At 45.5% G+C, this 27,134-nt stretch overlaps 1 protein-coding gene across 1 annotated transcript; it reads right to left on the reverse strand.

The window, feature by feature from the left end:
- Nucleotides 1-550: 550 nt before the first annotated feature.
- On the reverse strand, nucleotides 551-14,494 carry LOC124275845 (1-acyl-sn-glycerol-3-phosphate acyltransferase alpha-like). The gene is made up of 6 exons (XM_046711525.1): nucleotides 13,769-14,494; nucleotides 10,641-10,773; nucleotides 10,248-10,423; nucleotides 6,200-6,295; nucleotides 3,790-3,856; nucleotides 551-847 (listed from the first exon to the last, which is right to left on the reverse strand). Exons 3-6 carry the CDS (start codon nucleotides 10,413-10,415, stop codon nucleotides 723-725), a joined length of 456 nt encoding a protein of 151 aa, XP_046567481.1. The 5' UTR covers nucleotides 10,416-10,423; nucleotides 10,641-10,773; nucleotides 13,769-14,494; the 3' UTR covers nucleotides 551-722.
- Between the last annotated feature and the right edge of the window lie 12,640 nt (nucleotides 14,495-27,134).

Below are 27,134 nucleotides of genomic sequence, written 5' to 3' on the forward strand. Positions count from 1 at the left end.
AGCATCGATCTGCGCAATTGGGAACCAATGACATGTGTCAACCAAGTCAGCGAGCCTGACCACCCGATCCCGTTAGTCGCCTCTTACGACAAGCATAGTCGCCTTGTGTGGCAAGCATGGGTTGCTGAAGACCTATTCTACCCCGGATCTTCACGGGTCCCGAACCGCCTCCGTGGTGTAGTGGTTAGAGCGTCCGCTCGGAGAGCGGAAGGTCGCGGGTTCCATCCCCGACCGTCTCATACCAAAAGACGTTAAAATATGGTACTTGTTGGTCCCTGCCTGGCGCTCGGCATTAATGGGTACAACAATGTGTCTGAGTGGGGTATTCATGCTTCACTGCGGCATGGTATCTCAGTGGGCTAGCACTATAAAACCAGCTTCAGTCTGGGCTAGTTCAAGCAGCCGCACATACACATACACACGCATGCACGTCGTCATATGAGCGAAATATTCTCAAGTACGACGTTAAACCCAATTTCACCTCACCTCATGGGTCCCGATACAAGATATAACAGATTTTTTTCTGAAGTGAACAATCAGTAGAAAAGTATTTGACGTTGGAAAGGGTGTTTATTCTATACAAAACTTGGACATAACGACCTTGACCTTGTAAATAGCGCCGTTTGTTGAAAGTGCAGGCGGCACCTTGTAACTGTCCCATTGCATTGTTTACCGCCACAAGTTACATCGTGAGGTTATACATATCTCGACGCATGAGGATGCTACGACGTTGTTTTATTGTAAACATCCAGCATCTGTTGTCGTATATCTTCAGTGAGGGCGCCGACGTCGTCCACCGTCATCCCCGCTGTAGACACCGGCGGAAGCGCTGTGATTGTGAAACTTCCTGGAGAGATAATAACACACCCTCAAAAGTCTCCGATGATATTAATAAACAGATATTAATAAATGTTTAGTTTTCAGTTTTTTACTTTCATCCATTATGCGATCGATGCAGTTTCTACTGATTACCCATGTACAGGTTTAGTGGACAAACATAACTGGGGGTCTTCGGAGTGAAAGCTTTGTGACGGAACCGTTTCTCCCAGAGGTGAAGTGTAAATAGTGAACAACTCAGGTCCCAGGACAGAACCTTGAAGGAGACCGTACGGTAGTAAATAGTGAACAACTCTGGTCCCAGGACAGAACCTTGAAGGAGACCGTACGGTAGTAAATAGTGAACAACTCTGGTCCCAGGACAGAACCTTGAATGAAACCGTACGGTAGTAAATAGTGAACAACTCTGGTCCCAGGACAGAACCTTGAAGGAGACCGTACGGTAGTAAATAGTGAACAACTCTGGTCCCAGGACAGAACCTTGAATGAAACCGTACGGTAGTAAATAGTGAACAACTCTGGTCCCAGGACAGAACCTTGAATGAGGCCGTACGGTAGTAAATAGTGAACAACTCTGGTCCCAGGACAGAACCTTGAATGAGGCCGTACGGTAGTAAATAGTGAACAACTCTGGTCCCAGGACAGAACCTTGAATGAGGACCGTACGGTAGTAAATAGTGAACAACTCTGGTCCCAGGACAGAACCTTGAATGAGGCCGTACGGTAGTAAATAGTGAACAACTCTGGTCCCAGGACAGAACCTTGAATGAGGCCGTACGGTAGTAAATAGTGAACAACTCTGGTCTCAGGACAGAACCTTGAATGAGGCCGTACGGTAGTAAATAGTGAACAACTCTGGTCCCAGGACAGAACCTTGAAGGAGACCGTACGGTAGTAAATAGTGAACAACTCTGGTCTCAGGACAGAACCTTGAATGAGGCCGTACGGTAGTAAATAGTGAACAACTCTGGTCCCAGGACAGAACCTTGAATGAGGCCGTACGGTAGTAAATAGTGAACAACTCTGGTCCCAGGACAGAACCTTGAAGGAGACCGTACGGTAGCTGAAACTGTCCTGTATTATGAATACCCCTTGACCATGTAAATCTGGATCTTTATCACGCAGTGTTACGCTTGCATTCCGTTAGTCAACTAAACTATGACCTGTATCGTTTCAACATGAACGATTCTACATCTTCTAAACCCGGTAATGCTTGTGAACATGTACCGCTCTTCCTATTAGAATGAAAACTGTATTACATTCAAAGACATACATTACTGTTAAATTTTAAAAGTGTTGTAAAACGTGACTCTCCAGTCACATTGCCATTAATGTTACTTGGAAGTTCAAAAATGACTATTCAACAGAATGAATATGTTTATAAGAGTGTACAAGCTTTTATTCATCAATCAAAATGTTTTGAGTGATCACATCAGTTGTGTCCCTTCCTCTCTGCTCTCTTTGCCGTATACGCCTATGCTTTAATTCCATTCACTCCTAAGATGTATAACCGCCTCCGTGGTGTAGTGGTTAGAGCGTCCGCCCGGAGAGCGGAAGGTCGCGGGTTCGATCCCCGACCGCGTCATACCAAAAGACGTTAAAATATGGTACTTGTTGGTCCCTGCCTGGCCATCGGCATTAATGGGTACAACAAGGACTGGTCGGCTCGGAGTCAGTATAATGTGTCTGAGTGAGGTATTCATGCTTCACTGCGGCATGGTATCTCAGTGGGCTAGCACTATAAAACCAGCTTCAGTCTGGGCTAGTACAAGTAGCCGCACATACACATACACACGCATGCACGTCGTCATATGAGCGAAATATTCTCAAGTACAACGTAAAACCCAATTTCACTTCACCTCACCTAAGATGTATAATATTGAATATGCACGTATGTAACTATCAGTAACAAGTTTTATAACTTGTCCCCAATCCCTTTAACATTTGTGAAAAAATATGTTTATATCAAATCACTGGATTGTCTGGTTCAAGGCGCCAGGCTAGTAATCCAGCGAGGTTGAGGTGCCGAGATCGAGCCCACCTGTGACCGGGTGTAAAACCTTGGAGTCAATTTTGTATGGAGACTCTTTCAGTGTTGTCACAACCCCTAGTGTACAATATACAACCCTGTGCACTTAAAAGAACCCGCGAATCCGTTGGTAAATGACCAGATGGTGGCCACATAAGAACGTGCAAACACCTAGTTGCGGGTACAGCAACGTGCAGTAGACTTGGACAAAGTACAGTGACTATGTGTCCCAGTCCACCCAGCTGTGAATGGGTACCTCGTCAGGATGGAAAAGCCATATTAACTCGGTGCGGCTTGTGGCTGCAAGAGTAGTAAGTTCCCAAGGGAGTTGAGATTGATACTATAATGTGCCGTTTGAGATTGACATCCAATGATCGAGGGAAAAACAACTTTCGAAGCGCAGAATACACAGAGTCGTTCAAAAAGTATTCGGACACTTGACGTCATTTCCATAGACTTACATGCTATTTCAGTGTAGCATAAATACTTTTTGTGAAGTGAGTTTCAGTATTTAACTAATGACATCACATTTATGAACTTACATATGGTTCCACAAAGCAAAATCCCATAGCCCGCCATTGTAAAGGGGTTCACGGCTCTGTACATATGTTGATTAAATTGTTGCCATTCGATAAATAAGCAGCGGAAAATTAATCAGAAATTATGGAATTGTGGGTAAGATGATTCCTCACAAATGTACAAAATTTGACTTGGATCTGACGAAAATTAAATTCAAGAAAATTATTTATGCTTCACTAAATTTACATGCAAGTCTATGGAAATTACGTCAAGTGTCCGAATACTTTTTGCACGACTCTGTAGAAGTAGTTCAAATAGGGCGCTATGGAAACATGGACATATAGCTGGGATACTGCGGCGTTACAAATCAATCAACCAACCACTATGGCACCACCACTACTCACCTGCGTCAAGCCGTTTCTTCTTTTCATAGAAAGGGTAGCCTGAAAACACCACGGGGACGACTGGCACCTGCCAAGAAACATGCAGATTTAACCAGGTGAACGCTAATTGACGTATACAAGACTGCTGGTCTCAACTGTGATGTACTTCTAATAATGATTGCCAAGTTTCTTACCTGTACTTTTACTGCTTCCACATTTCTCACCTGTGCATACAATGTTGATCTTATGTCATCTGTCCCTATGTTGATTCACCTATCTCACTTGTCTTCGTATCATAACTATCAGTTCCCCATATCTCACCTGGCCTTGTATCATTCCCCATGTCTCACCTGTCATTGTATCATTTCCCCATATCTCACCTGTCATTGTATCATTTTCCAATATCCCACCTGTCCTTTTATCATTTCCCCATATCTCACTTGTCCTTGTATCATTTCCCCATATCTCACCTTTCATTGTATCATTTCCCCATATCTCACCTTTCATTGTATCATTTCCCCATATCTCACCTGTCATTGTATCATTTCCCCATATCTCACCTGTCATTGTATCATTTCCCATATCTCACCTGTCCTTGTATCATTTCCCATATCTCATCTGTCCGTGTATCATTTCCCCATATCTCACCTTTCATTTTATCATTTCCCCATATCTCACCTTTCATTGTATCATTTCCCCATATCTCACCTGTCATTGTATCATTTGCCCCTATCTCACCTTTCTTTGTATCATTTCCCCATCCTTCACCTTTCATTGTATCATTTCACCATATATCACCTGTCCGTGTATCATTTCACCATATCTCACCTGTCATTGTATCATTTCCCCATATGTCAACTACCCTTGTATCATTTCCCAATATATCTCACCTGTCATTGTATCGTTTCCCCATATCTCACCTGCCCTTGTATCATTTCCCCATATCTCACCTGCCCTTGTATCATTTCCCCATATCTCACCTGTCCTTGTATCGTTTCCACATATCTCACCTGTCATTGTATGCTTCCCCTATATCTCACCTGTCCTTGTATCGTTTCCCCATATCTCACCTGTCACTGTATCCTTCCCCTATATCTCACCTGCCCTTGTATCATTTCCCCATATCTCACCTGTCCTTGTATCGTTTCCCCATATCTCACCTGTCATTGTATGCTTCCTCTATATGTCACCTGCCCTTGTATCATTTCCCCATATCTCACCTGCCCTTGTATCACTTCCTCATATCTTACCTGTCATTGTATCATTTCCCAATATCTCACCTGCCCTTGTATCATTTCCCCATATCTCACCTTCCATTGTATCATGTCCCCATATCTCACCTGTCATTGTATCATTTCCCCATGTATCATTTCCCCATATCTCACCTGTCATTGTATCATTTCCCCATATCTTACCTGTCATTGTATCATTTCCCAATATCTCACCTGTCCTTGTATCATTTTCCCATATCTCACCTGTCCTTGTATCATTTCCCCATATCTCAACTTTCATTGTATCAAGTCCCCATATCTCACCTGTCATTGTATCATTTCCCCATATCTCACCTGTCATTGTATCATTTCCCCATATCTCACCTGTCATTGTATCATTTCCCCATATCTCACCTGTAATTGTATCATTTCCCCATATCTCACCTGTCATGGTATCCTTCCCCTATATCTCACCTGTCATTGAATCATTCCCCCATATCTCACCTGTCCTTGTATCGTTTCCCCCTATCTCACCTTTCATTGTATCGTTTCCCCATATCTCACCTGTCATTGTATCATTTCCCCATATCTCACCTGTCATTGTTTCCTTCCCCTATATCTCCCTGTCATTGAATGATTTCCCCATATCTCACCTGTCATTGTATCCTTCCCCTATATCTCACCTGTCATTGAATCATTCCCCTATATCTCTACTGTCATTGTATCGTTTCCCCATATCTCACCTTTCATTGTATCATTTCCCCATATCTCACCTGTCATTGTTTCCTTCCCCTATATTTCGCCTGTCATTGTATCATTTCCCATATCTCACCTGTCCTTGTATCATTTCCCCATCTCACCTGTCCTTGTATCATTTTCCCATATCCCACCTGTCCGTGTATCATTTCCCCATATCTCACCTGTCATTGTATCCTTTCCCCATATCTCACCATTCATTGTATCATTTCCCCATATCTCACCTGCCCTTGTATAATTTCCCCATATCTCACCTGTCCTTGTATCATTTCCCCATATCTCACCCACATGTCACCTGTGCTTGTACTGCTGTCACATGTATCGCACGTATACATGTGTTCCACGTATTTGTACTGTGTCGGGATATCTCTCACCTGTGCTGGTACTGTTTCTTTATTTCGCACATGCACTTGTACTATTTCGTCATAATTCACCGGTGTCTGTATCATTTCCCTATATCTCACCTGTGCTTGTACTGCTAAGTGAAATGCTCCTTTCTTAAATGGTTGCAGTCCTTTCTTAGGATTGCGTTTTCCTTCAGGGAAAATCCAGACGATCACCTAAAACAAACAACTAAATGTTCACTGATCGATAAGTTGAAAGTACAGTCTTCCTCTCAGTTCTGTGAGGGTTAGGATGAGTGAGGGGTAAATCATGTTGATGTCACTAGTCACACATTCTTCCTCTCGGTTTTGTGAGGGTTAGGGTGAGTGAGGGGTAAATCATGTTGACGTCATCAGGCACACGTTCTTCCTCTCGGTTCTGTGATGGTTAGGGTGAGTGAGGGGTAAATCATGTTGACGTCACTAGTCACACATTCTTCCTCTCGGTTCTGTGAGGGTTAGGATGAGTGAGGGGTAAATCATGTTGACGTCACTGGTCACACATTCTTCCTCTCGGTTCTGTGAGGGTTAGGATGAGTGAGGGGTAAATCATGTTGACGTCATAATGCACACATTCTTCCTCTCGGTTCTGTGAGGGTTAGGGTGAGTGAGTGAGGGGTAAATCATGTTGACGTAAATCATGTTGTCACACATTCTTCCTCCTCGGTTCTGTGAGGGTTAGGGGTGAGTGAGGGGTAAATCATGTTGACGTCACAATGCACACATTCTTCCTCTCGGTTCTGTGAGGGTTAGGGTGAGTGAGGGTAAATCATGTTGACGTCACTAGTCACACATTCTTCCTCTCGGTTCTGTGAGGGTTAGGGTGAGTGAGGGGTAAATCATGTTGACGTCATCAGGCACACATTCTTCCTCTCGGTTCTGTGAGGGTTAGGGTGAGTGAGGGGGTAAATCATGTTGACGTCACTAGTCACACATTCTTCCTCTCGGTTCTGTGAGGGTTAGGGTGAGTGAGGGGTAAATCATGTTGACGTCATCAGGCACACATTCTTCCTCTCGGTTCTGTGAGGGTTAGGGTGAGTGAGGGGTAAATCATGTTGATGTCACTAGTCACACATTCTTCCTCTCGGTTCTGTGAGGGTTAGGGTGAGTGAGGGGTAAATCATGTTGACGTCACAAGGCACACATTCTTCCTCTCGGTTCTGTGAGGGTTAGGGTAAGTGAGGGTAAATCATGTTGACGTCACTCAGTTCACACATTCTTCCTCTCGGTTCTGTGAGGGTTAGGGTGAGTGAGGGGTAAATCATGTTGACGTCATCAGGCACACATTCTTCCTCTCGGTTCTGTGAGGGTTAGGGTGAGTGAGGGGTAAATCATGTTGACGTCACTAGTCACACATTCTTCCTCTCGGTTCTGTGAGGGTTAGGGTGAGTGAGGGGTAAATCATGTTGACGTCACTAGGCACACATTCTTCCTCTCGGTTCTGTGAGGGTTAGGGTGAGTGAGGGGTAAATCATGTTGACGTCACTAGTCACACATTCTTCCTCTCGGTTCTGTGAGGGTTAGGGTGAGTGAGGGGTAAATCATGTTGACGTCATCAGGCACACATTCTTCCTCTCGGTTCTGTGAGGGTTAGGGTGAGTGAGGGGTAAATCATGTTGATGTCACTAGTCACACATTCTTCCTCTCGGTTCTGTGAGGGTTAGGGTGAGTGAGGGGTAAATCATGTTGACGTCATCAGGCACACATTCTTCCTCTCGGTTCTGTGAGGGTTAGGGTGAGTGAGGGGTAAATCATGTTGACGTCACTAGTCACACATTCTTCCTCTCGGTTCTGTGAGGGTTAGGGTGAGTGAGGGGTAAATCATGTTGACGTCACTAGTCACACATTCTTCCTCTCGGTTCTGTGAGGGTTAGGGTGAGTGAGGGGGGTAAATCATGTTGACGTCACTAGTCACACATTCTTCCTCTCGGTTCTGTGAGGGTTAGGGTGAGTGAGGGGTAAATCATGTTGACGTCACAGGCACACATTCTTCCTCTCGGTTCTGTGAGGGTTAGGGTGAGTGAGGGGTAAATCATGTTGACGTCACAAGGCACACATTCTTCCTCTCGGTTCTGTGAGGGTTAGGGTGAGTGAGGGTAAATCATGTTGACGTCACTAGGCACACATTCTTCCTCTCGGTTCTGTGAGGGTTAGGGTGAGTGAGGGGTAAATCATGTTGACGTCACTAGTCACACATTCTTCCTCTCTCTCGGTTCTGTGAGGGTTAGGGTGAGTGAGGGGTAAATCATGTTGACGTCATCAGGCACACATTCTTCCTCTCGGTTCTGTGAGGGTTAGGGTGAGTGAGGGGTAAATCATGTTGACGTCACTAATCACACATTCTTCCTCTCGGTTCTGTGAGGGTTAGGGTGAGTGAGGGGTAAATCATGTTGACGTCACTAGTCACACATTCTTCCTCTCGGTTCTGTGAGGGTTAGGGTGAGTGAGGGGTAAATCATGTTGACGTCATCAGGCACACATTCTTCCTCTCTCGGTTCTGTGATGTTGAGGGTTAGGGTGAGTGAGGGGTAAATCATGTTGACGTCATCAGTCACACATTCTTCCTCCTCGGTTCTGTGAGGGTTAGGGTGAGTGAGGGGTAAATCATGTTGACGTCACTAGGCACACATTCTTCCCTCTCGGTTCTGTGAGGGTTAGGGTGAGTGAGTGAGGGGTAAATCATGTTGACGTCACTAGTCACACATTCTTCCTCTCTCTGTGAGAGGGTTTCTGTGAGTTGGTTAGGGTGAGTGAGTGGGGTAAATCATGTTGACGTCACCTAGTCACACATTCTTCCCTCTCGGTTCTGTGAGGGTTAGGGTGAGTGAGGGGTAAATCATGTTGACGTCACTAGTCACACATTCTTCCTCTCGGTTCTGTGAGGGTTAGGGTGAGTGAGGGGTAAATCATGTTGACGTCATCAGGCACACATTCTTCCTCCTCTCGGTTCTGTGAGGGTTAGGGTGAGTGAGGGGTAAATCATGTTGACGTCACTAGTCACACATTCTTCCTCTCGGTTCTGTGAGGGTTAGGGTGAGTGAGGGGTAAATCATGTTGACGTCACAAGGCACACATTCTTCCTCTCGGTTCTGTGAGGGTTAGGGTTGAGTGAGGGTAAATCATGTTGTGGGGTACAATCATGTTGAGTGAGGGGTCATGTTGACGTCACACACATTCTTCCTCTCGGTTCTGTGAGGGTTAGGGTGAGTGAGGGGTAAATCATGTTGACGTCATAAGGCACACATTCTTCCTCTCGGTTCTGTGAGGGTTAGGGTGTGAGTGAGGGGTAAATCATGTTGACGTCACTAGGCACATTCTTCCTCTCGGTTCTGTGTGAGGGTTAGGGTGAGTGAGGGGTAAATCATGTTGACGTCACCAGGCACACATTCTTCCTCTCGGTTCTGTGAGGGTTAGGGTGAGTGAGGGGTAAATCATGTTGACGTCATAAGGCACACATTCTTCCTCTCGGTTCTGTGAGGGTTAGGGTGAGTGAGGGTAAATCATGTTGACGTCACAAGGCACACATTCTTCCTCTCGGTTCTGTGAGGGTTAGGGTGAGTGAGGGGTAAATCATGTTGATGTCACTAGTCACACATTCTTCCCTCTCGGTTCTGTGAGGGTTAGGGTGAGTGAGGGGTAAATCATGTTGACGTCACAGGGATATCGAACGTTGACGAGTGTCGACGTAAAGCGAATGAGGCCACACATGGACACATTTCCTCTCGGTTCTGTGAGGGTTAGGGTGAGTGAGGGTAAATCATGTTGACGTCTGACAAGATGCACATTCTCCTCTCTTCCTGAGTGAGGGGTTCTGTTGAGGCGTCAACCATGCACACATTCTTCCTGTCGGTTCTGTGAGGGTTAGGCGGTGAGTGAGGGGTAAATCATGTTGACGTCATTAGGCAGGCCACATTCTTCCTCTCAGTTCTGTGAGGGTTAGGAGTGAGTGTAAAATCATGTTGACGTCACTAATACACATTCTTCCTCTCGATGGTTCTGTGAAGGTTAGGGTGAGTGAGGGTAAATCATGTTGACGTCACTAGTGCACACATTCTTCCCTCTCGAGTGTCGACGTAAAGCAGTGAGGGCTTAAGATGTGATGATAGTGCATTGATTCAAGCTGGCTCACATTCTTCCTCTCGATGGTTCTCGCGATGTCAACCATGGTGGAGATGGCGCTGTCGTGGTGCACGCGGTCGATGAAGACACAACCACATAGCCAACACGCCAGGCCGAACGGACCGGAGTAGAGCAGCTCCTTCTTCGCAAGGAATGTACACCCGAGGGGAATCATCATGGCCACACCTGGAATACAAGTACACAGTATCTTCGTGAGTTCGTTCGTGAATTCGTTCGTGAGTTCGTTCGTGAGTTCAGTGAGTGATTTCGTGAGTGAGTGAGTGGGTGAGTGCCCATGTGGGGAATCGAACCCAGGGCTTCGGCGTGACAGGTGAACGCTTTAACCACTAGGCTACCCCACCGTCCCCAACTGGCATGGTGGCGTGAGCTGCGCAGAACATACCTAGGAAGTCCAGCGAGCTCTGGTGGTTGGACACGAGGATGTAGGGCTTGTCTGACTTCAAGTTGTGTATATCTTTCAACTCTGCACGGATACCAAACAAACCACTACAGATGTTGAACCCGGGATCAGATATCTGAAAGACATATACTGAATTCTTAAAGAAACGCGAATATTACTAAAGGTTGAAGTTACATGAAAAAAGATTTAAATGAAGGCGAAGAGGTGTGTGTTTGATGCTCAAATAGTGATTCCCGTCAGTTGCATGTTCTAGTGCTACTACCCGTGAAGGTCCGGGTTAGAATGAACCTTCAGTAACCCATGCTTGTCGTAAAAGGCGGCTAACGGGATCGGGTGGTCAGGCTCGCTGACCATTCTATCCTACACAGACCTCTGTACAGACCTCTACACACTACTCTATCCCACACAAACCTATATACACACTATTCTATCCCACACAGACCTCTGTACAGATCTCTATACACACTGTTCTATCACACACAGACCTCTGTAAACGTCTCCATACACACTGTTCTATCCCACACAAACCTCTATACACACTACTCAGACAGACATCTGTACAGATCTCTATACAAACTACTCTATCCCAGACAGACCTCTGTACAGATCTCTATACAAACTACTCTATCCCACACAGACCTCTGTACAGATCTCTATACAAACTACTCTATCCCACACAGACCTCTGTACAGATCTCTATACAAACTACCCTATCTCTATCACAAGACCTCCCACACAGACCTCTGTACAGATCTCTACAGACCTCTGTACAGATCTCTATACAAACTACTCTATCCCACACAGACAGATCTCTGTACAGATCTCTATACAAACTACTCTATCCCACACAGACCTCTGTACAGATCTCTATACAAACTACTCTATCCCACACAGACCTCCATACAGATCTCTATACAAACTACTCTATCCCACACAGACCTCTGTACAGATCTCTATACAAACTACTCTATCCCACACAGACCTCCATACAGATCTCTATACAAACTACTCTATCCCACACAGACCTCTGTACAGATCTCTATATCCACACAAGACCTCTGTACAGATCTCTATCTATCCCACACAGACCTCTGTACAGATCTCTATACAAACTACTCTATCCCACACAGACCTCTGTACAGATCTCTATACAAACTACTCTATCCCACACAGACCTCCATACAGATCTCTATACACACTACTCTATCCCAGACAGACCTCTGTACAGATCTCTATACACAACTACTCTATCCCACACAGACCTCCATACAGATCTCTATACAAACTACTCTATCCCACACAGACCTCTATACAGATCTCTATACAAACTACTCTATCCCACACAGACCTCCATACAGATCTCTATACACACTACTCTATCCCACACAGATGTTTATACACACTACTCTATCAAACACATATCTCTATACACACTACTCTATCCCACATAGATCTCTATACACACTACTCTATCAAACTCATGCCTCTACAATCACTACTCTATCCCACACAGATGTGTATAGTCACTACTTTATCCCACACATATCTCCATACACACTACTCTATCAAACACAGGCCTCTATACACACTACTCTATCCGACACAGATCTCTATACACACTACTCTATTCCACATATATCTCTATACACACTACTCTATCCAACACAGATCTTTATACACACTACTCTACTCCACGCATATCTCTATACATACTACTCTATCCGACAGAGATCGCTATAGTCACTACTCTATCAAACACAGATCTCTATAGACGCTACTATATCCCACAGAGATCTCTATACAGACTACTCCATCCAACACATATCTCTATACACACTACTCTATCAAACACAGATCTCTATAGTCACTACTCTACCCCACACTGATCTCTATACACGCTACTCTATCAAACACAGATCTCTATACACACTCCTCTATCCCACACATATCTCTATACACACTTATCTATACACACTATTCTATACACACTACCTCTATCCCACACAGATCTCTATCCCACACTACTCTATCAAACACAGATCTCTATACACACTACTCTATCAAACACAGGCCTCTATACAGATTACTCTATACACACTATCTCTCTATCCCACACAGACCTCCATACAGATCTCTATAGTCACTACTCTATCCCACACAGATCTCTATACACACTACTCTATCAAACACAGGCCTCTATACACTCTACTCTATCAAACACAGATCTCTATACACACTACTCTATCCCACACATATCTCTATACACACTACTCTATCCCACACATATCTCTATAAACGCTGCTCTATGCCACACAGATCTCTATGCACACTACTCTATCAAACACAGGCCTCTATACACACTACTCTATCCCACACATATCTCTATCCACACTACTCTTTCCCACACAGATCTCCATACACACTACTGTATCACACACAGATCTACATACACACAGTTCTATCCCACACAGATCTATATACACACTACTCTGTCCCACAGACACCTCTGTACACGCTACTCTATCAAACACAGATGTCTATACACACTACTATACCCCACAAAGATCTCTATACACACTACTCTAACCCACACAGATCTCTATACACACTACTCTATCCCACACATATCTCTATACACACTACTCTATCAAACACAGATCTATATACACACTATTCTATCACACGCAGATCTATATACACACTACTCTGTCCCACACACACCTCTGTACACGCTACTCTATCAAACACAGACCTCTATACACACTACTCTACCCTCACAGATCTCTATACACACTACTCTATCCCACACATATCTCTATACACACTACTTTATCAAACACAGATCTCTATACACACTACTCTATCCCACACATATCTCTATACACACTACTCTATCCACCACAGATCTCTATACACACTACTCTATCCCACACAGATCTCTATACACACTACTGTATCTCACACAGATCTCTATACACACTATTCTATCCCACTTAGATTTCTGTACAGGTTTGCATAAAATATATTTTATCCAACGAAGATTTCTTCACAGGTCTCAACACACGATATTTTATCCAACCCAGATCTTCACACATACAATCATCGTTCACCTGAGGTTGTTGACGTTACCGGGACTGAACAACGACAGCAACATCACCACGACAGCAGCTGTTGACATGACGGTGTAGTACGTCGTGAACTTTACATACAACTGGAACTTTGAGTTCAGTTTACATAGCAACAGCACCCCACTAAACAGGCCTAGCCCCACCAGCCACATGATGCTCTGTTTGGTGCGGATGGAGGAACTGTTGTCGTGGTATCCGCCGACAGCAACGAAGTGTAGTATTGTCGTGGTATCCGCCGAGAATGTTGTGCTGTTGTGCTATCCAAGCGGACGCCGATGTGTTGAGATATCGTGGTATCCGCGACGAAGGGTTGTGCTGTCTTGTTACCTGCGTCGAAGTGTTGTTCTGTCTTGTTACCTGAGACGAAGTGTTGTTACCTCCGACGAAGTGTTGTGCTGTCTTGTTACCTGAAACGAAGGGTTGTTTTCCTTGTGTCAATAGAAAACAACGACTTGTCGTTGTAGCCCTCAAGAGCGACAACGTGTTGTGTTGTCGTGATGTCGTCCGACAACGACGACTAGTGTACCGGTGGTATCCGACGGCAGCGACGACGCGTGTCAGGGCGATAACGTCTACAGCCAAGAGGGAGACCTCCACAAGAAAGAGGGCTTCTTCAAACAGAGGACGACAAAAGTGGTCCAAGTAGCATCGCGCCTTGAGAGGAAACCCTTCGACAGATAGCGAATAATAGTCATAGAGTTCATAGTCTAGCGACCGTGTGTGACCTGCTGCCCCGTATATCTCGACAGGCACGCATATCTGCTTCAGGTAATCTCCCGGTCACTCTGCTATCTCTCACAATAGTCAAACTATGTGACAAAAACGCGCCATGCAAAGTCCGACCATATTAATCAGTGTAATAGTGAGAAGGTGAGTAAGGTTTTACGCCGGATTACGCAATATTCCAGAAATATCATGGCGGGGGACACCAGAAATGGGTTTCATGCATTATACCCATGTAAGGATTCGACACCGGGACTTCGGCGTGACGAGCGAACGCTTTAACTACCAGCACAGAGCCAAAAGCTGGAACGTCACCATTGAAAAAAACAGAATGTAGGAAATGCATTCCATGACCAGATTTACGTATATATTTCATGCAATGCTATAACCCGTGAAGATCCGGGTTAGAAGTGATCTTCAGTAACCCATGCTTGTAAGAGGCGACTAACGAGATCGGGTGGTCAGGCTCGCTGACCTGGTTGACACATGTCATCGTACCCCATTTGCTTAAATCGATGCTCATGCTGTTGATCACTAGATTGTCTGGTCTAGACTCGATTATTTACAGACCGTCGCCATGTAGCTGAAATATTGCTGAGTGCGGCGTAAAACTAAACTCTTTCACTCACTCACTCACTACAATGCTATACCTTTGAAACATACGCTCATCATATATTTTCGTATGCACCGAGAACAACGAAGTGTTGTGTTGGGCTATCCAGGGGCGGATACAGCTTCTTGAGAAACGGGGGGTGCACACTATTCAGAGGTGAGGTGAGGTGAAATTGGGTTTAACGTCGTGCTTGAGAATATTTCGCTCATATGACGACGTGCATGCGTGTGTATGTGTATGTGCGGCTGCTTGTACTAGCCCAGACTAATGCTGGTTTTATAGTGCTAGCCCACTGAGATACCAGGCCGCAGTGAAGCATGAATACCCCACTCAGACACATTATACTGACTCCGAGCCGACCAGTCCTTGTTGTACCCATTAATGCCGAGCGCCAGGCAGGAACCAACAAGTACCATATTTTAACGTCTTTTGGTATGACGCGGCCTGGGATCGAACCCGCGACCTTCAGCTCTCCGGGCGAGGACAAAGAGACAGCGCATCGCCATTTGTTCACCACCGAACCTGTAAAACTCGGCGGCGGGGGACACCAGAAATTGGCTTCACACATTATTCCCATGAGGGGAATCGAACCCGGCTCTTCGGCGTGACGAGCCAACGCTTTAACCACTAGGCTACCCCACCGCCCCTGATGATGTCAAAGGCGGGTGCATTGAATGGCGGCATGTGGTCTCTGGTCATACCATAGGGATATATGACCCGTGAAGGTCCGGGTTAGAACGAACCTTCAGTAACCCATGCTTGTCGTAAGAGGCGACTAACGGGATCGGGTGGTCAGGCTCGCTGACTTGGTTGACACATGTCATCGGTTCCCAAATGCGCAGATCGATGCTCATGCTGTTGATCGCTGGATCATCTGGTCCAGACTCGATTATTTACAGACCGTCGCCATATAGTTGGAATATTGCTGAGTGCGGCGTTAAACAGCAAACCAACCAGCCCACCATGGCTACACAGCGTGTAAGTTGAATATTGGATCTTACAACAGTTTTCTAGCGTGGGAGAAATTCAGAAATAGGTATACATTTATATGGTCTTGAAAAACCAAAAAGCATTTAGGGGGCATGTTTCGATCCTCAATTTTGATAGAAATAGATAACTCCCGGTTCGTTTATACTGAATTAGCCCGAGTGAGTTCGGAGATTCAGAACCATTGGGAGTCTATAGGCTGGCTTCATTTTGGACTATTGCATTGCAGAAAGAGTGTGGGGGATTCCGGCAAGTTTGGAGTATGAGACAGACTACTGTCTAAGGCCCAAGCGATACAGAACGAATGTGTCTCGAACAAAGAGGAAAGCGCATTTTAAAAAACCTAATCGCCAAGTAAATATTAGTATTCGTATTTTGAAAAATAAATATATAGATCTGGACAAGTAGAAGATACCCTTCATTTGACACAGGCTCTGCTGACCACAGCTGGTGCCTTCATAATGTCTGCTGGAACAATGCAGTTGAGGACAGCTGGCTTGGTAGTGTTCATCAGGGCGAGGTCTGTCAATATTTTAGGACTGACGTTGTATTTTTGACGTTCATCAGCTGATGAAGATAGTGATTCACATGAGCCAATTCCATGATGCACTAACCATTGTCAATTCATGCATCACTGCTTGACTGACAACGTAGTCAGTCGACATACTGAAATCCATCTCGACGAGGTCACCCAATACTGTCAACATGTGTATACGATTTCAAGGTCTACCGCGCAAAACCTATTTCTAGTGCATCAAACTCATGTTATTATTTATTTATTTTATTTTCTATTTTTGCATTACAAATGACATAACACCAAACAATGCAGTTACCTTTTTCCAGGTAGTAGCTTGACAACGGTGTAAGAATCTACACGGAAACGTCACCCTATGTAATAAACAAGAATTTGTCATCCATGCAGTCGTATGCTTCATTAATGACACCAGCTTCTAGAAAGTCGATCAAACAATTAGACAATCAAGTAAGTGAGTGAGTTTAGTTTTACGCCGCACTCAGTAATATTCAAGCTGTATGGCCACCGTCTGTAAAAAATCGAATCTGGACAAGACAATCCAGGTATCAACAGCATGAACATCGATCTACACTGACTGACTGAGTTTTGGTTTCACGCCGTTTTTAGCAATATTCCAGCAACATCACGGCGGGGGACACCAGAAATGGGCTTCACACATTGTGCCCATGTGGGGATTCGAACCCGGGTCTTCGGCGTGACGAGCCAACGCTTTAACCATTAGGCTACCCCACCGCCCCTCGATCTACACAATTGGGAACCGATGACATGAGTCAACCAAGTCAGAGAGCCTGACCACCATATCCCGTTAGTCGCCTCTTGCGACAAGCATGAGTTACTAAAGATCAATATTCTAACCCGGAACTTCATGGGTCAGACAATCAAGTGATTGATGGACAGGAAACCCAGTTTCATAATTTGTAATAGCTTGAAAACTACGAAAGCCTAATGTTGCCACTTTTGTAGAATAAAATATGTTTTCAGCGACATTTCTCGTTGCTTCGAGTATTTTCTCGTTACTTCAAGTTTCTTTCAAAATCTTGAAATTTCGAGCAATTAATCGTTCCCGCGAGTATCGTTACTTCAAATATTCTTTCGTTGCTTCCATAATTTCTCACTGCTTCGAGTATTTTCTCGTTGCTTCAAGTTTCTTTCCAAAACCTGAAATTTCGAGTATTTACTCGTTCCTTACATTTTTTTCTCGTTACTTCAAATATTTCATCGTTGCTTCATTCAATTTCTCGTAGAACACGGTGTAAGACTCTACACGGAAACCTTGCTCTATGCAATAAACAAGATTTTGTTATCCATGAAGTCGTATGCTTGCTTCTTTATTGTCTCACTAACTTCTAGAAAACCGATCAAACAATTAGACAATCAAGTGATCGATGGACACGGAAACCCAGTTGCATACCTTGTAATTCTCAGAGATTCCGATGCTTATGCGTGAAGAGAAACGTTGGGGAATAAGATCTGTTTCATAACACAAAGAGGGTCAGTTTTAATGTCTCCGGCCACACATTTCTTTTGCAGTTGACTCGGTACACGTAATGTTGATAGTAACAAATATACTTGAAAAGGAGCCCCAGTGTGTTGGGAGATCCTGAACCTGGGGAAATCTAGACTTGCTTCATTTAGGGCTTTAGCATTGCAGTGAAGGCTAGGCAGTAGGGAAAATAATGTGGTTCAGGGTCTGTGAGACAGACTAGACACTTAAATATGCTATCGAGCTTATGATGAATCTCGGGAGCTTCAGTCCACCAGCAGAAACCTCGACCCAGTTGAATTAGATAGACAACGTCAGTGCAAAAGAAAATTAGTCCAGTGCATTGACATTCATCACTTGTGTAAACTCGACCTAAAATATTCATACCAGTTCTATTTGAAAATTCATTACCGAAGCACTGTGGTCGGTTAGAAGTGGACTTCAGTAACCCATGCTTGTCCAAAGAGGCGACTAACAAGATCGGGTGGTCAGGCTCGCTGATTTTTTGACACATGTCATCGTATCCCAATTGCGTAGATCGATGCTCATGCTGTTGATCACTGGATTGTCTGCTTCAGACTCGATTATTTACAGACCGCTGCCATACAGCTGGAATATTATTATGTGCGGCGTTAACCAACCAACCAACCAAAAATTGAGACCAACAAGAATTATAAGAACTGTTGTTGTTTTCTGTTTGAATGACAACATTTAGCTATTTCATCAGCAAAAGAATATTGAAGGTGCTAAAATCTTACATCTGTTGAGAAGTTTTGATTCAAAGTATCCGTCAACAAAATAGGTATAAATGCCTTACATAATAACATGTAGCGACTATTTATTGGTTCTACACTTTTCGATGTCTGTGGGATATTGTTAGGGGAGGTAATTCTATTTGTCCGTTTGACAACTGGCACAAACTCAACCGTCACTTTCGACAGCATCCTCGATAATCTCCAGGGTATAGATCTACGTTACGATTACTCTCCACTAAACCCTGGATGCATCCACGGCTTGGCTCGATGATTTTATTACATCCCTTGGCTGGCTCCGCATTCTCACAGTAGCCAATCAGCTAAGCCGCCGTTACATCCGAGCTTGCCAGTGCCAACAAAGATAGCGGTCGCAGTCGCGAAGGTTTGTTCGCAGTACCACTCAGATTTTTTGGGAAATAATACAGACAAATTGACAGATCTGAAACTTCCAAAAAATATATAAAAGAACTCCTTCCACATCTTTCAGAGTACCCTCTGCATCAATTGTGTTGCCAAGTTTAAACGGTTAGATAATTTAAGAAGCGAAAGTGAGTTATGATTGGTTCGCTCAACTTCCCAGCGTAGACACCTGACTGGATAAAAAGCTAGCCAAGGGAGGTAATAAAATCATCGGACCAAGCCGTGGATGCATCCAGGGTATAGTGGAGAGTGATCGTAATACCCTGGAGATTATCGAGGATGTATCGACAGCTGTTACGGACATAAAAAGCTAGCCAAGGGAGGTAATAAAATCATCGGGCCAAGCCGTGGATGCATCCAGGGTATAGTGGAGAGTGATCGTAATACCCTGGAGTATTATCGAGGATGTGATACCCTGGAGTTTATCGAGGATGTATCCAGCTGTTACGGAGAGACTGACTGACTGAGTTTGGTTTTAGGCCGCTTTTAGCAATATTCCAGCAACTTATCACGGCGGGGACCAGAAATGGGCTTCACACAATGCATCGGGCGGGGCCGTCGAACCAGGGTCTTCGGCGTGACGTAAGCCAACGCTTTAACCATTAGGCTACCCGACCAGCCGTTACGGAGAGAAGCGACAGTGCGAGAGAGTCATGCCTTGAACATACGTCGCTGCCTAGAAAGTATACCTTTGGTCATTGGAAAGCCGACGAGTTGGGGTTGTTGGTAGATTTTCAAGGAGCTTCATTCAGCTACAGCTCCATGACCTGTTACATTTATGGAAAAGATATGTATCTAACCACCAAACTGTGTCGGGAATAAGTTCCCACATGTGAATAAACAGTGTCTTTTGGAAAGTGGTCAAACATATCTTATATTTGAAACACGCAATTCCATTTTAGAAAGTGGTCAAATGTAACATATGTTATATTTGGGATTACACTTTCTTAGTAAAGTACAGAATCTAGTACTTTTTGGGTTGAGTCCCATAAGAAAGTGTAATCCCAAATATAACATGTGTTACATTTGACCACTTTCTAAAATGGCATTGTGTCTTTCATAGCTTTCGGCCGTTGGAGCCGTTCCAATTAACACTTATCAGAGGGGTACACAAGTCCGCAGTCTAGACTACCAGTTGTCCGACTTCCATTTTTGTGGAAGCCGCGGTGGCTGAGCGGTCTAGGCGTCTGACTTTGTGTGCTGGCGATTAGGTGCCTGACTCTGAGGTTGTGGGTTCGAATCCCGGATGGCACTCAACGTACTAGAATCTGTACTTTACTGAGAAAGTGTAATCCAAAATATAACATATGTTATATCTTATATTTGGTATTACACTTTGTCAGTTAAGCACAAATTCCAGAACCTTTGGGACAATGAGTCCCATCCGGAATTCGAACCCACCCTCTAAAAGTGACGTACTCAGCCACCGCAGCTTCCACAAAAATAGAAGTTTGACTGTTAAGAACTGCTAACCTAAATTACGCCCTTTGTGCACCACTCTGACAAATGCAAATTGGCACGGCTCCCTTTGCAGATGCACATGGCTAAATGGTAAATTACGTCACCGACCTGTGTGGACAAAGGGAGATTACATTCATGATCGGAAGGAAACAGATGTCCTTTAGTGGCTTCTGTTCGTTGTTGACTACCAGGAAGCATTTACAGTAAGTGACACTCGTCATGCCAGGTGCTATACACACAATAGAGCCTTTCGTTAAAATGTGTTGAATGTCATTGCATTATCTAGTTTCACGTCACAGCTGCATTGACAAACATCGTTTGATTGACAGCGTGGTCACTGGAAACAGTTAAGCACAACCCTGTTGGACAGGTGGGCATGGACACCCTGTTGGCAGACTCCACGTGGGCATGGAAACAGTTAAAACACAGCCATGGCAGATTCCACGTGGGCACGGAAACACTTAACACAGACCTGGCAGACTCCACGTGGGCACTGAAACAGTTAACACCACAGCCCTGGCAGACTCCACGTGGGCACTGAAACAGTTAACACACAGACCTGGCAGACTCCACGTGGGCATGGAAACACTTAACACAGAGCCCTGGCAGATTCCACGTGGGCACTGGAAACAGTTCACACACAGCCCTGGCAGACTCCACGTGGGCATGGAAACACTTAACACAGACCTGGCAGATTCCACGTGGGCACTGAAACAGTTCACACAGCCCCTGGCAGACTCCACGTGGGGCATGGAAACACTTAACACAGACCTAGCAGATTCCACGTGGGCACTGGAAACAGTTAACACACAGCCCTGGCAGACTTCCACGCGGGCACTGGAAACAGTTAACACACAGCCCTGGCAGACTCCAAGTGGGCACTGAAACAGTTAACACACAGCCCTGGCAGACTCCACGTGGGCACTGAAACAGTTAATACACAACCATGGCAGACTCCACGTGGGCACTGAAACAGTTAACACACAGACCTGGCAGACTCCGTGTGGTCACTGAAGCAGTTAACACACAGCCCTGGCAGACTCCACATGGGCACTGAAACAAAGAATTAACACAAAGCCCTGATGGACGCCACGTGGGCACTGAAACAGTTAATGCACACAACCATGGCAGACTCCACGTGGGCGCACAGAAACAGTCAACAGACAGCCCTGATGGACCCCACGTGGGCACTGAATCAGTTAACACACAGCCCGGATGAACTCCACGTGGGCACAGAATCAGTTAACACACAGCCCTGAAGGACTCTTACGTGGCAATTTGGAAACAGTTAACACAGCCCTGGCAGACTCCCACGTGGGCAGGGAAACAGTTAACACAGACCTGGCAGATTCCACGTGGGCACTGGAAACAGTTTAACACAGCCCTGGCAGACTCCACGTGGGCACTGAAACAGTTACACACAGCCCTGGCAGACTCCACGTGGGCACTGGAAACAGTTAACACAGACCTGGCAGATTCACGTGGGCACTGAAACAGTTAACACACAGACCTAGCAGATTCCACGTGGGCACTGAAACAGTTAACACAGCCCTGGCAGACTCCACGTGGGCGCTGAAACAGTTAACACACAGACCTGGCAGATTCCACGTGGGCACTGGAAACAGTTAACACAGACCTGGCAGACTCCACGTGGGCACTGAAACAGTTAACACACAGACCTGGCAGATTCCACGTGGGCACTGGAGAGCAGTTAACACAGACCTGGCAGACTCCACGTGGGCACTGAAACAGTTAACACACAGACCTGGCAGATTCCACGTGGGCACTGAAACAGTTAACACACAGCCCTGGCAGATTCCACGTGGGCACAGAAACAGTTAACACACAGCCCTGAAGGACTCTACGTGGGCAATGAAACAGTTAACACACAGCCCTGGCAGACTCCACGTGGGCACTGAAACAGTTCAACACACAGACCTGGCAGACTCCACGTGGGCACTGAAACAGTTAACACACAGCCCTGGCAGACTCCACGTGGGCACTGAAACATTAACACACAGCCCTGGCAGACTCCAACGGGCACTGGAAACAGTTAACACACAGACCTGGCAGACTCCACGTGGGCACTGAAACAGTTAACACAGAGCCCTGGCAGACTCCACGTGGGCACTGAAACAGTTAACACACAGCCCTGGCAGACTCCACGTGGGCACTGAAACAGTTAACACACAGACCTGGCAGACTCCACGTGGGCACTGAAACAGTTAACACACAGCCCTGGCAGACTCCACGTGGGCACTGAAACAGTTAACACACAGCCCTGGCAGACTCCACGTGGGCACTGAAACAGTTAACACACAGACCTGGCAGACTCCACGTGGGCACTGAAACAGTTAACACAGCCCTGGCAGACTCCACGTGGGCACTGAAACAGTTAACACACAGCCCTGGCAGACTCCACGTGGGCACTGAAACAGTTAACACACAGCCCTGGCAGACTCCACGTGGGCACTGAAACAGTTAACACACAGCCCTGGCAGACTCCACGTGGGCACTGAAACAGTTAACACACAGCCCTGATGGACTCCACGTGGGCACTGAAACAGTTAACACACAGCCTGGCAGACTCCACGTGGGCACTGGAAACAGTTAACACACAGCCCTGGCAGACTCCACGTGGGCACTGAAACAGTTAACACAGACCTGGCAGACTCCACGTGGGCACTGAAACAGTTAACACACAGACCTGGCAGATTCCACGTGGGCACTGAAACAGTTAACACACAGACCTGGCAGATTCCACGTGGGCACTGAAACAGTTAACACACAGACCTGGCAGATTCCACGTGGGCACTGAAACAGTTAACACAGCCCTGGCAGACTCCACGTGGGCATGGAAACACTTAACACAGACCTGGCAGATTCCAGGTGGGCACTGAAACAGTTAACACACAGCCCTGGCAGACTCCACGTGGGCATGGAAACAGTTTAAGACTCCACGTTACACTTAACACAGACCTGGCAGACTCCACGTGGGCACTGTTAACACAGCCCTGGAAACAGTTAACACACAAACCTGGCAGACTCCACGTGGGCACTGAAACAGTTAACACACAGCCCTGGCAGACTCCACGTGGGCACTGAAACAGTTAACACACAGCCCTGGCAGACTCCACGTGGGAAACAGTTAACACACACTGAACTAACACACAGCCCCACTCCGTGGGCACTGTAACAGTTAATACACAACCATGGCAGACTCCACGTGGGCACTGAAACAGTTAACACACAGACCTGGCAGACTCCACGTGGTCACTGAAACAGTTAACACACAGCCCTGGCAGACTCCACATGGGCACTAAAACAGTTAACACACAGCCCTGATGGACCCCACGTGGGCACTGAAACAGTTAATACACAACCATGGCAGACTCCACGTGGGCACTGAAACAGTCAACAGACAGCCCTGATGGACCCCACGTGGGCACTGAATCAGTTAACACACAGCCCTGATGAACTCCACGTGGGCACAGAATCAGTTAACACACAGCCCTGAAGGACTCTACGTGGCAATGAAACAGTTAACACAGCCCTGGCAGACTCCACGTGGGCAAGGAAACAGTTATGACACAGCCCTACTGGGCCCTAAGTGGGCATGGACACAACTTCCATTACCCTTTAAGGTTATGCCCGTGAAAAAGAATTCTGTGTCGCAGACATCGTCAATAAACTTTTTTCAACATCGACGGTGAGAAAAAAATCTAATTTTGGGGAATAACAGTGAGAGTAGAATTCGGCATGGTTTTTCATATCTGACTCAAAGACTCAGTAACTGTTATGACGAAGTGAGTGAGTTTAGTTTTACGCCACTTTTAGCAATATTCCAGCAATATCGCGGCGGGGGACACCAGGAATGGGCTTCGCACATTGTTCCCATGTGGGGAATCGAACACGGACCTTCGGCGTGACGAGCGAACTCTTTAACCACCAGGCTACTCCGCCGAACCCGGAAGCGCCACAGATTTTCCTTTCCCCATAGTCAAGGTAGAGAGGAGATGAGTATACCGTGGTTTCAATACAGTGCTGTTCAGTGTCGCGTTACAGCTACAGGTAACCTAGGTCTTTTTAAACACTGAAGATACCTCTCCTAAATTACCCAGGTAACTGATACCCAGAGTCAAAATGACAAAATGAGTTGCATTATTCCTACGTCTAGTTAGTCCTACTAGCTGGCTTATGTTTTATCTAGTGAGCAATATTGTAGTAGGACTGCGTGAGGAACGCACGGACAACAGACGCTAATACCCATTTCTAAAACCAATATCTCATATCCTTTGTTAATCAGCTCTCACGATTTCAATCTCGTTGTCCAACCTTGTTGCAAATAATTTCCCCCTTTTTACCACTAGAATTGTACTTTAGGGAAGATGAAATCGATACTTAACTCTGAAACTGACTCGTAAACAATTGTCTAGCTAGCCCGACTTATTCGTACTGATGAAATATTTCACACATTGCATGAACGTCCCTGACACCTAGGAAGTCAAGCGAACTCTGGCGGTTGGACTTTGGGATGTAGGGAAGATGAAATCGATACTTAACTCGGAAACTGACCGGTTGCTTATTTGTTGTTTAACGCCGCACTCAGTAGTATTCCAGCTATATGGAGGCGGTCTGTAAATCATTTAGTCTGGACCAGACAATCCAGTGATTAACATCATGAACATCGATCTGCGCTATTGGGATACGATGACATGTGTCAACCAAGTCAGCGAGCCTGACACCGGATCCCGGTTGTCGCCTCTTACGAGCATGGATTACTGAAGACCATTTAGGATAATCACCAGCAATCAATGCATGCTGTATGACAACTTCCGGTTGTCCAGCTTCACGGGTCTGTCCAGTCATAATATTCCAGACGACTGTTATTTGATAAGCGGATATCAGAGCCGATAGTTCAGCGACAGTCTTACTTTAATTAAACAAAATTATTTACCGAAAAATATTTCGTTTCTTCTTTTACGTCTAAACCATGTTTCTAACTTCTGTGTGATTAGCCTATCTTACATACTAATTTGACCCGTGAAGATCCGGGGTAGAATAGGTCTTCAGCAACCCATGCTTGCCACAAAAGGCGACTATGCTGTTCGTAAGAGGCCACTAACGGGATCGGGTGGTCAGGCTCCGGACTTGGTTGACACATGTCATCGGTTCCCAAAGATGCCCATGCTGTTGATCACTGGATTGTCTGGTCCAGACTCGAATATTTACAGACCGCCGCTATATAGCTGGAATATTGCTGAGTGCGGCGTAATACTAAAGTCACTCACTCACATACTAATTTGATTCACAATGTAACCCACGCTCGCCGTAAGAGGCGACTAACGAGATCGGGTGGTCAGGCTCACTGACATCGTATCCCAATTGCGTAGAACGATGCTCATGCTGTTGATCACTGGATTGTCTCGTCCAGACACGAATATTTACAGACCGCCGTCACACAGCTGGAATATTGCTGAGCGCGGCGTTATAGAACATTCAAACCAATGCATAATGAGTACAGAACCCACTCACCATTTGACTTGATGGCTACTTCCACGAAGGTCAGGTCGTTTGATTCGAGGGCTACTCACGTAGCCGGAGCTGGTCAAGTATTTCGCTCACGATTGACCTCCGCGCATGCGCAGTCTGTCTCATCACTACGATAAACTGCGCATACAAATTACTGGATAACCCGTATCCATCAGTTGTACGTGTGTTCGCACATCACAAAACAGCCACAATGATTTCATAAAATAGTTTATTTATAACTCTTTGTATACTATAAAGGATCACATTGATACATGTGGCTACTACCTTGAAACGTGGAGATAAGACCTGGCAATAAATACAACATATGTACCAGATATGTCTACATACAGGATATCAGCACATGGCTGTTCTTGGTCCACTGTTGTTGCTTCATCGTGTGTCCAACCTACCAAACATCACACCATAACACGCTTATATACTCATATCAGTTACGTACGAATCACATTGGTTATATGTATCTTGTACACAGAGTTGAAATTGATACATCAAACATCTCAAGGTCACACACACTCTGAAATACATGACATGTTGGCATGGTAACATATCGTAACATATCGTGGCATATGATAACTGGGTGTGGTAATAAATATGACGGCAAAACATACGAATGACCAGAATTTTATTAAAGCGCCTTCTGTCCGTAACAGATCATCTAGGTGAAGAGGTTGGTTCAAGTTACAGGGATTCAGCTAAAGAAGCAGGTTAAGGATACAAGGGTCCAGTTAAGGAGGAAGGGTGGGCAAGGGTTCCAACTTTGGGGGGGATGAAGATTCTACTTGGGAGGGTGAAGACATAGGTACGACTGTGTTAAGGTTCAA

This window comes from Haliotis rubra, unplaced genomic scaffold (assembly GCF_003918875.1).
Source record: "Haliotis rubra isolate DU_JTF1 unplaced genomic scaffold, ASM391887v1 Scf203, whole genome shotgun sequence".
Classification (NCBI taxonomy): Eukaryota; Metazoa; Mollusca; class Gastropoda; order Lepetellida; family Haliotidae; genus Haliotis; species Haliotis rubra.

What these genes read in the sequence shown, in the direction of transcription:
- LOC124275845 (XM_046711525.1), bottom strand. Translation starts at nt 10,415, where the DNA reads ATGATGATTCCCCTCGGGTGTACATTCCTTGCGAAGAAGGAGCTGCTC. An exon ending in GAACCATCGAGAGGAAGAAT is followed by an intron (nt 6,296 to 10,247) that starts GTGAGCCAGCTT and finishes TGTTTGTTTTAG; the next exon opens with GTGATCGTCTGGATTTTCCC. An exon ending in GAAGAAACGGCTTGACGCAG is followed by an intron (nt 848 to 3,789) that starts GTGAGTAGTGGT and finishes TTATCTCTCCAG; the next exon opens with GAAGTTTCACAATCACAGCG.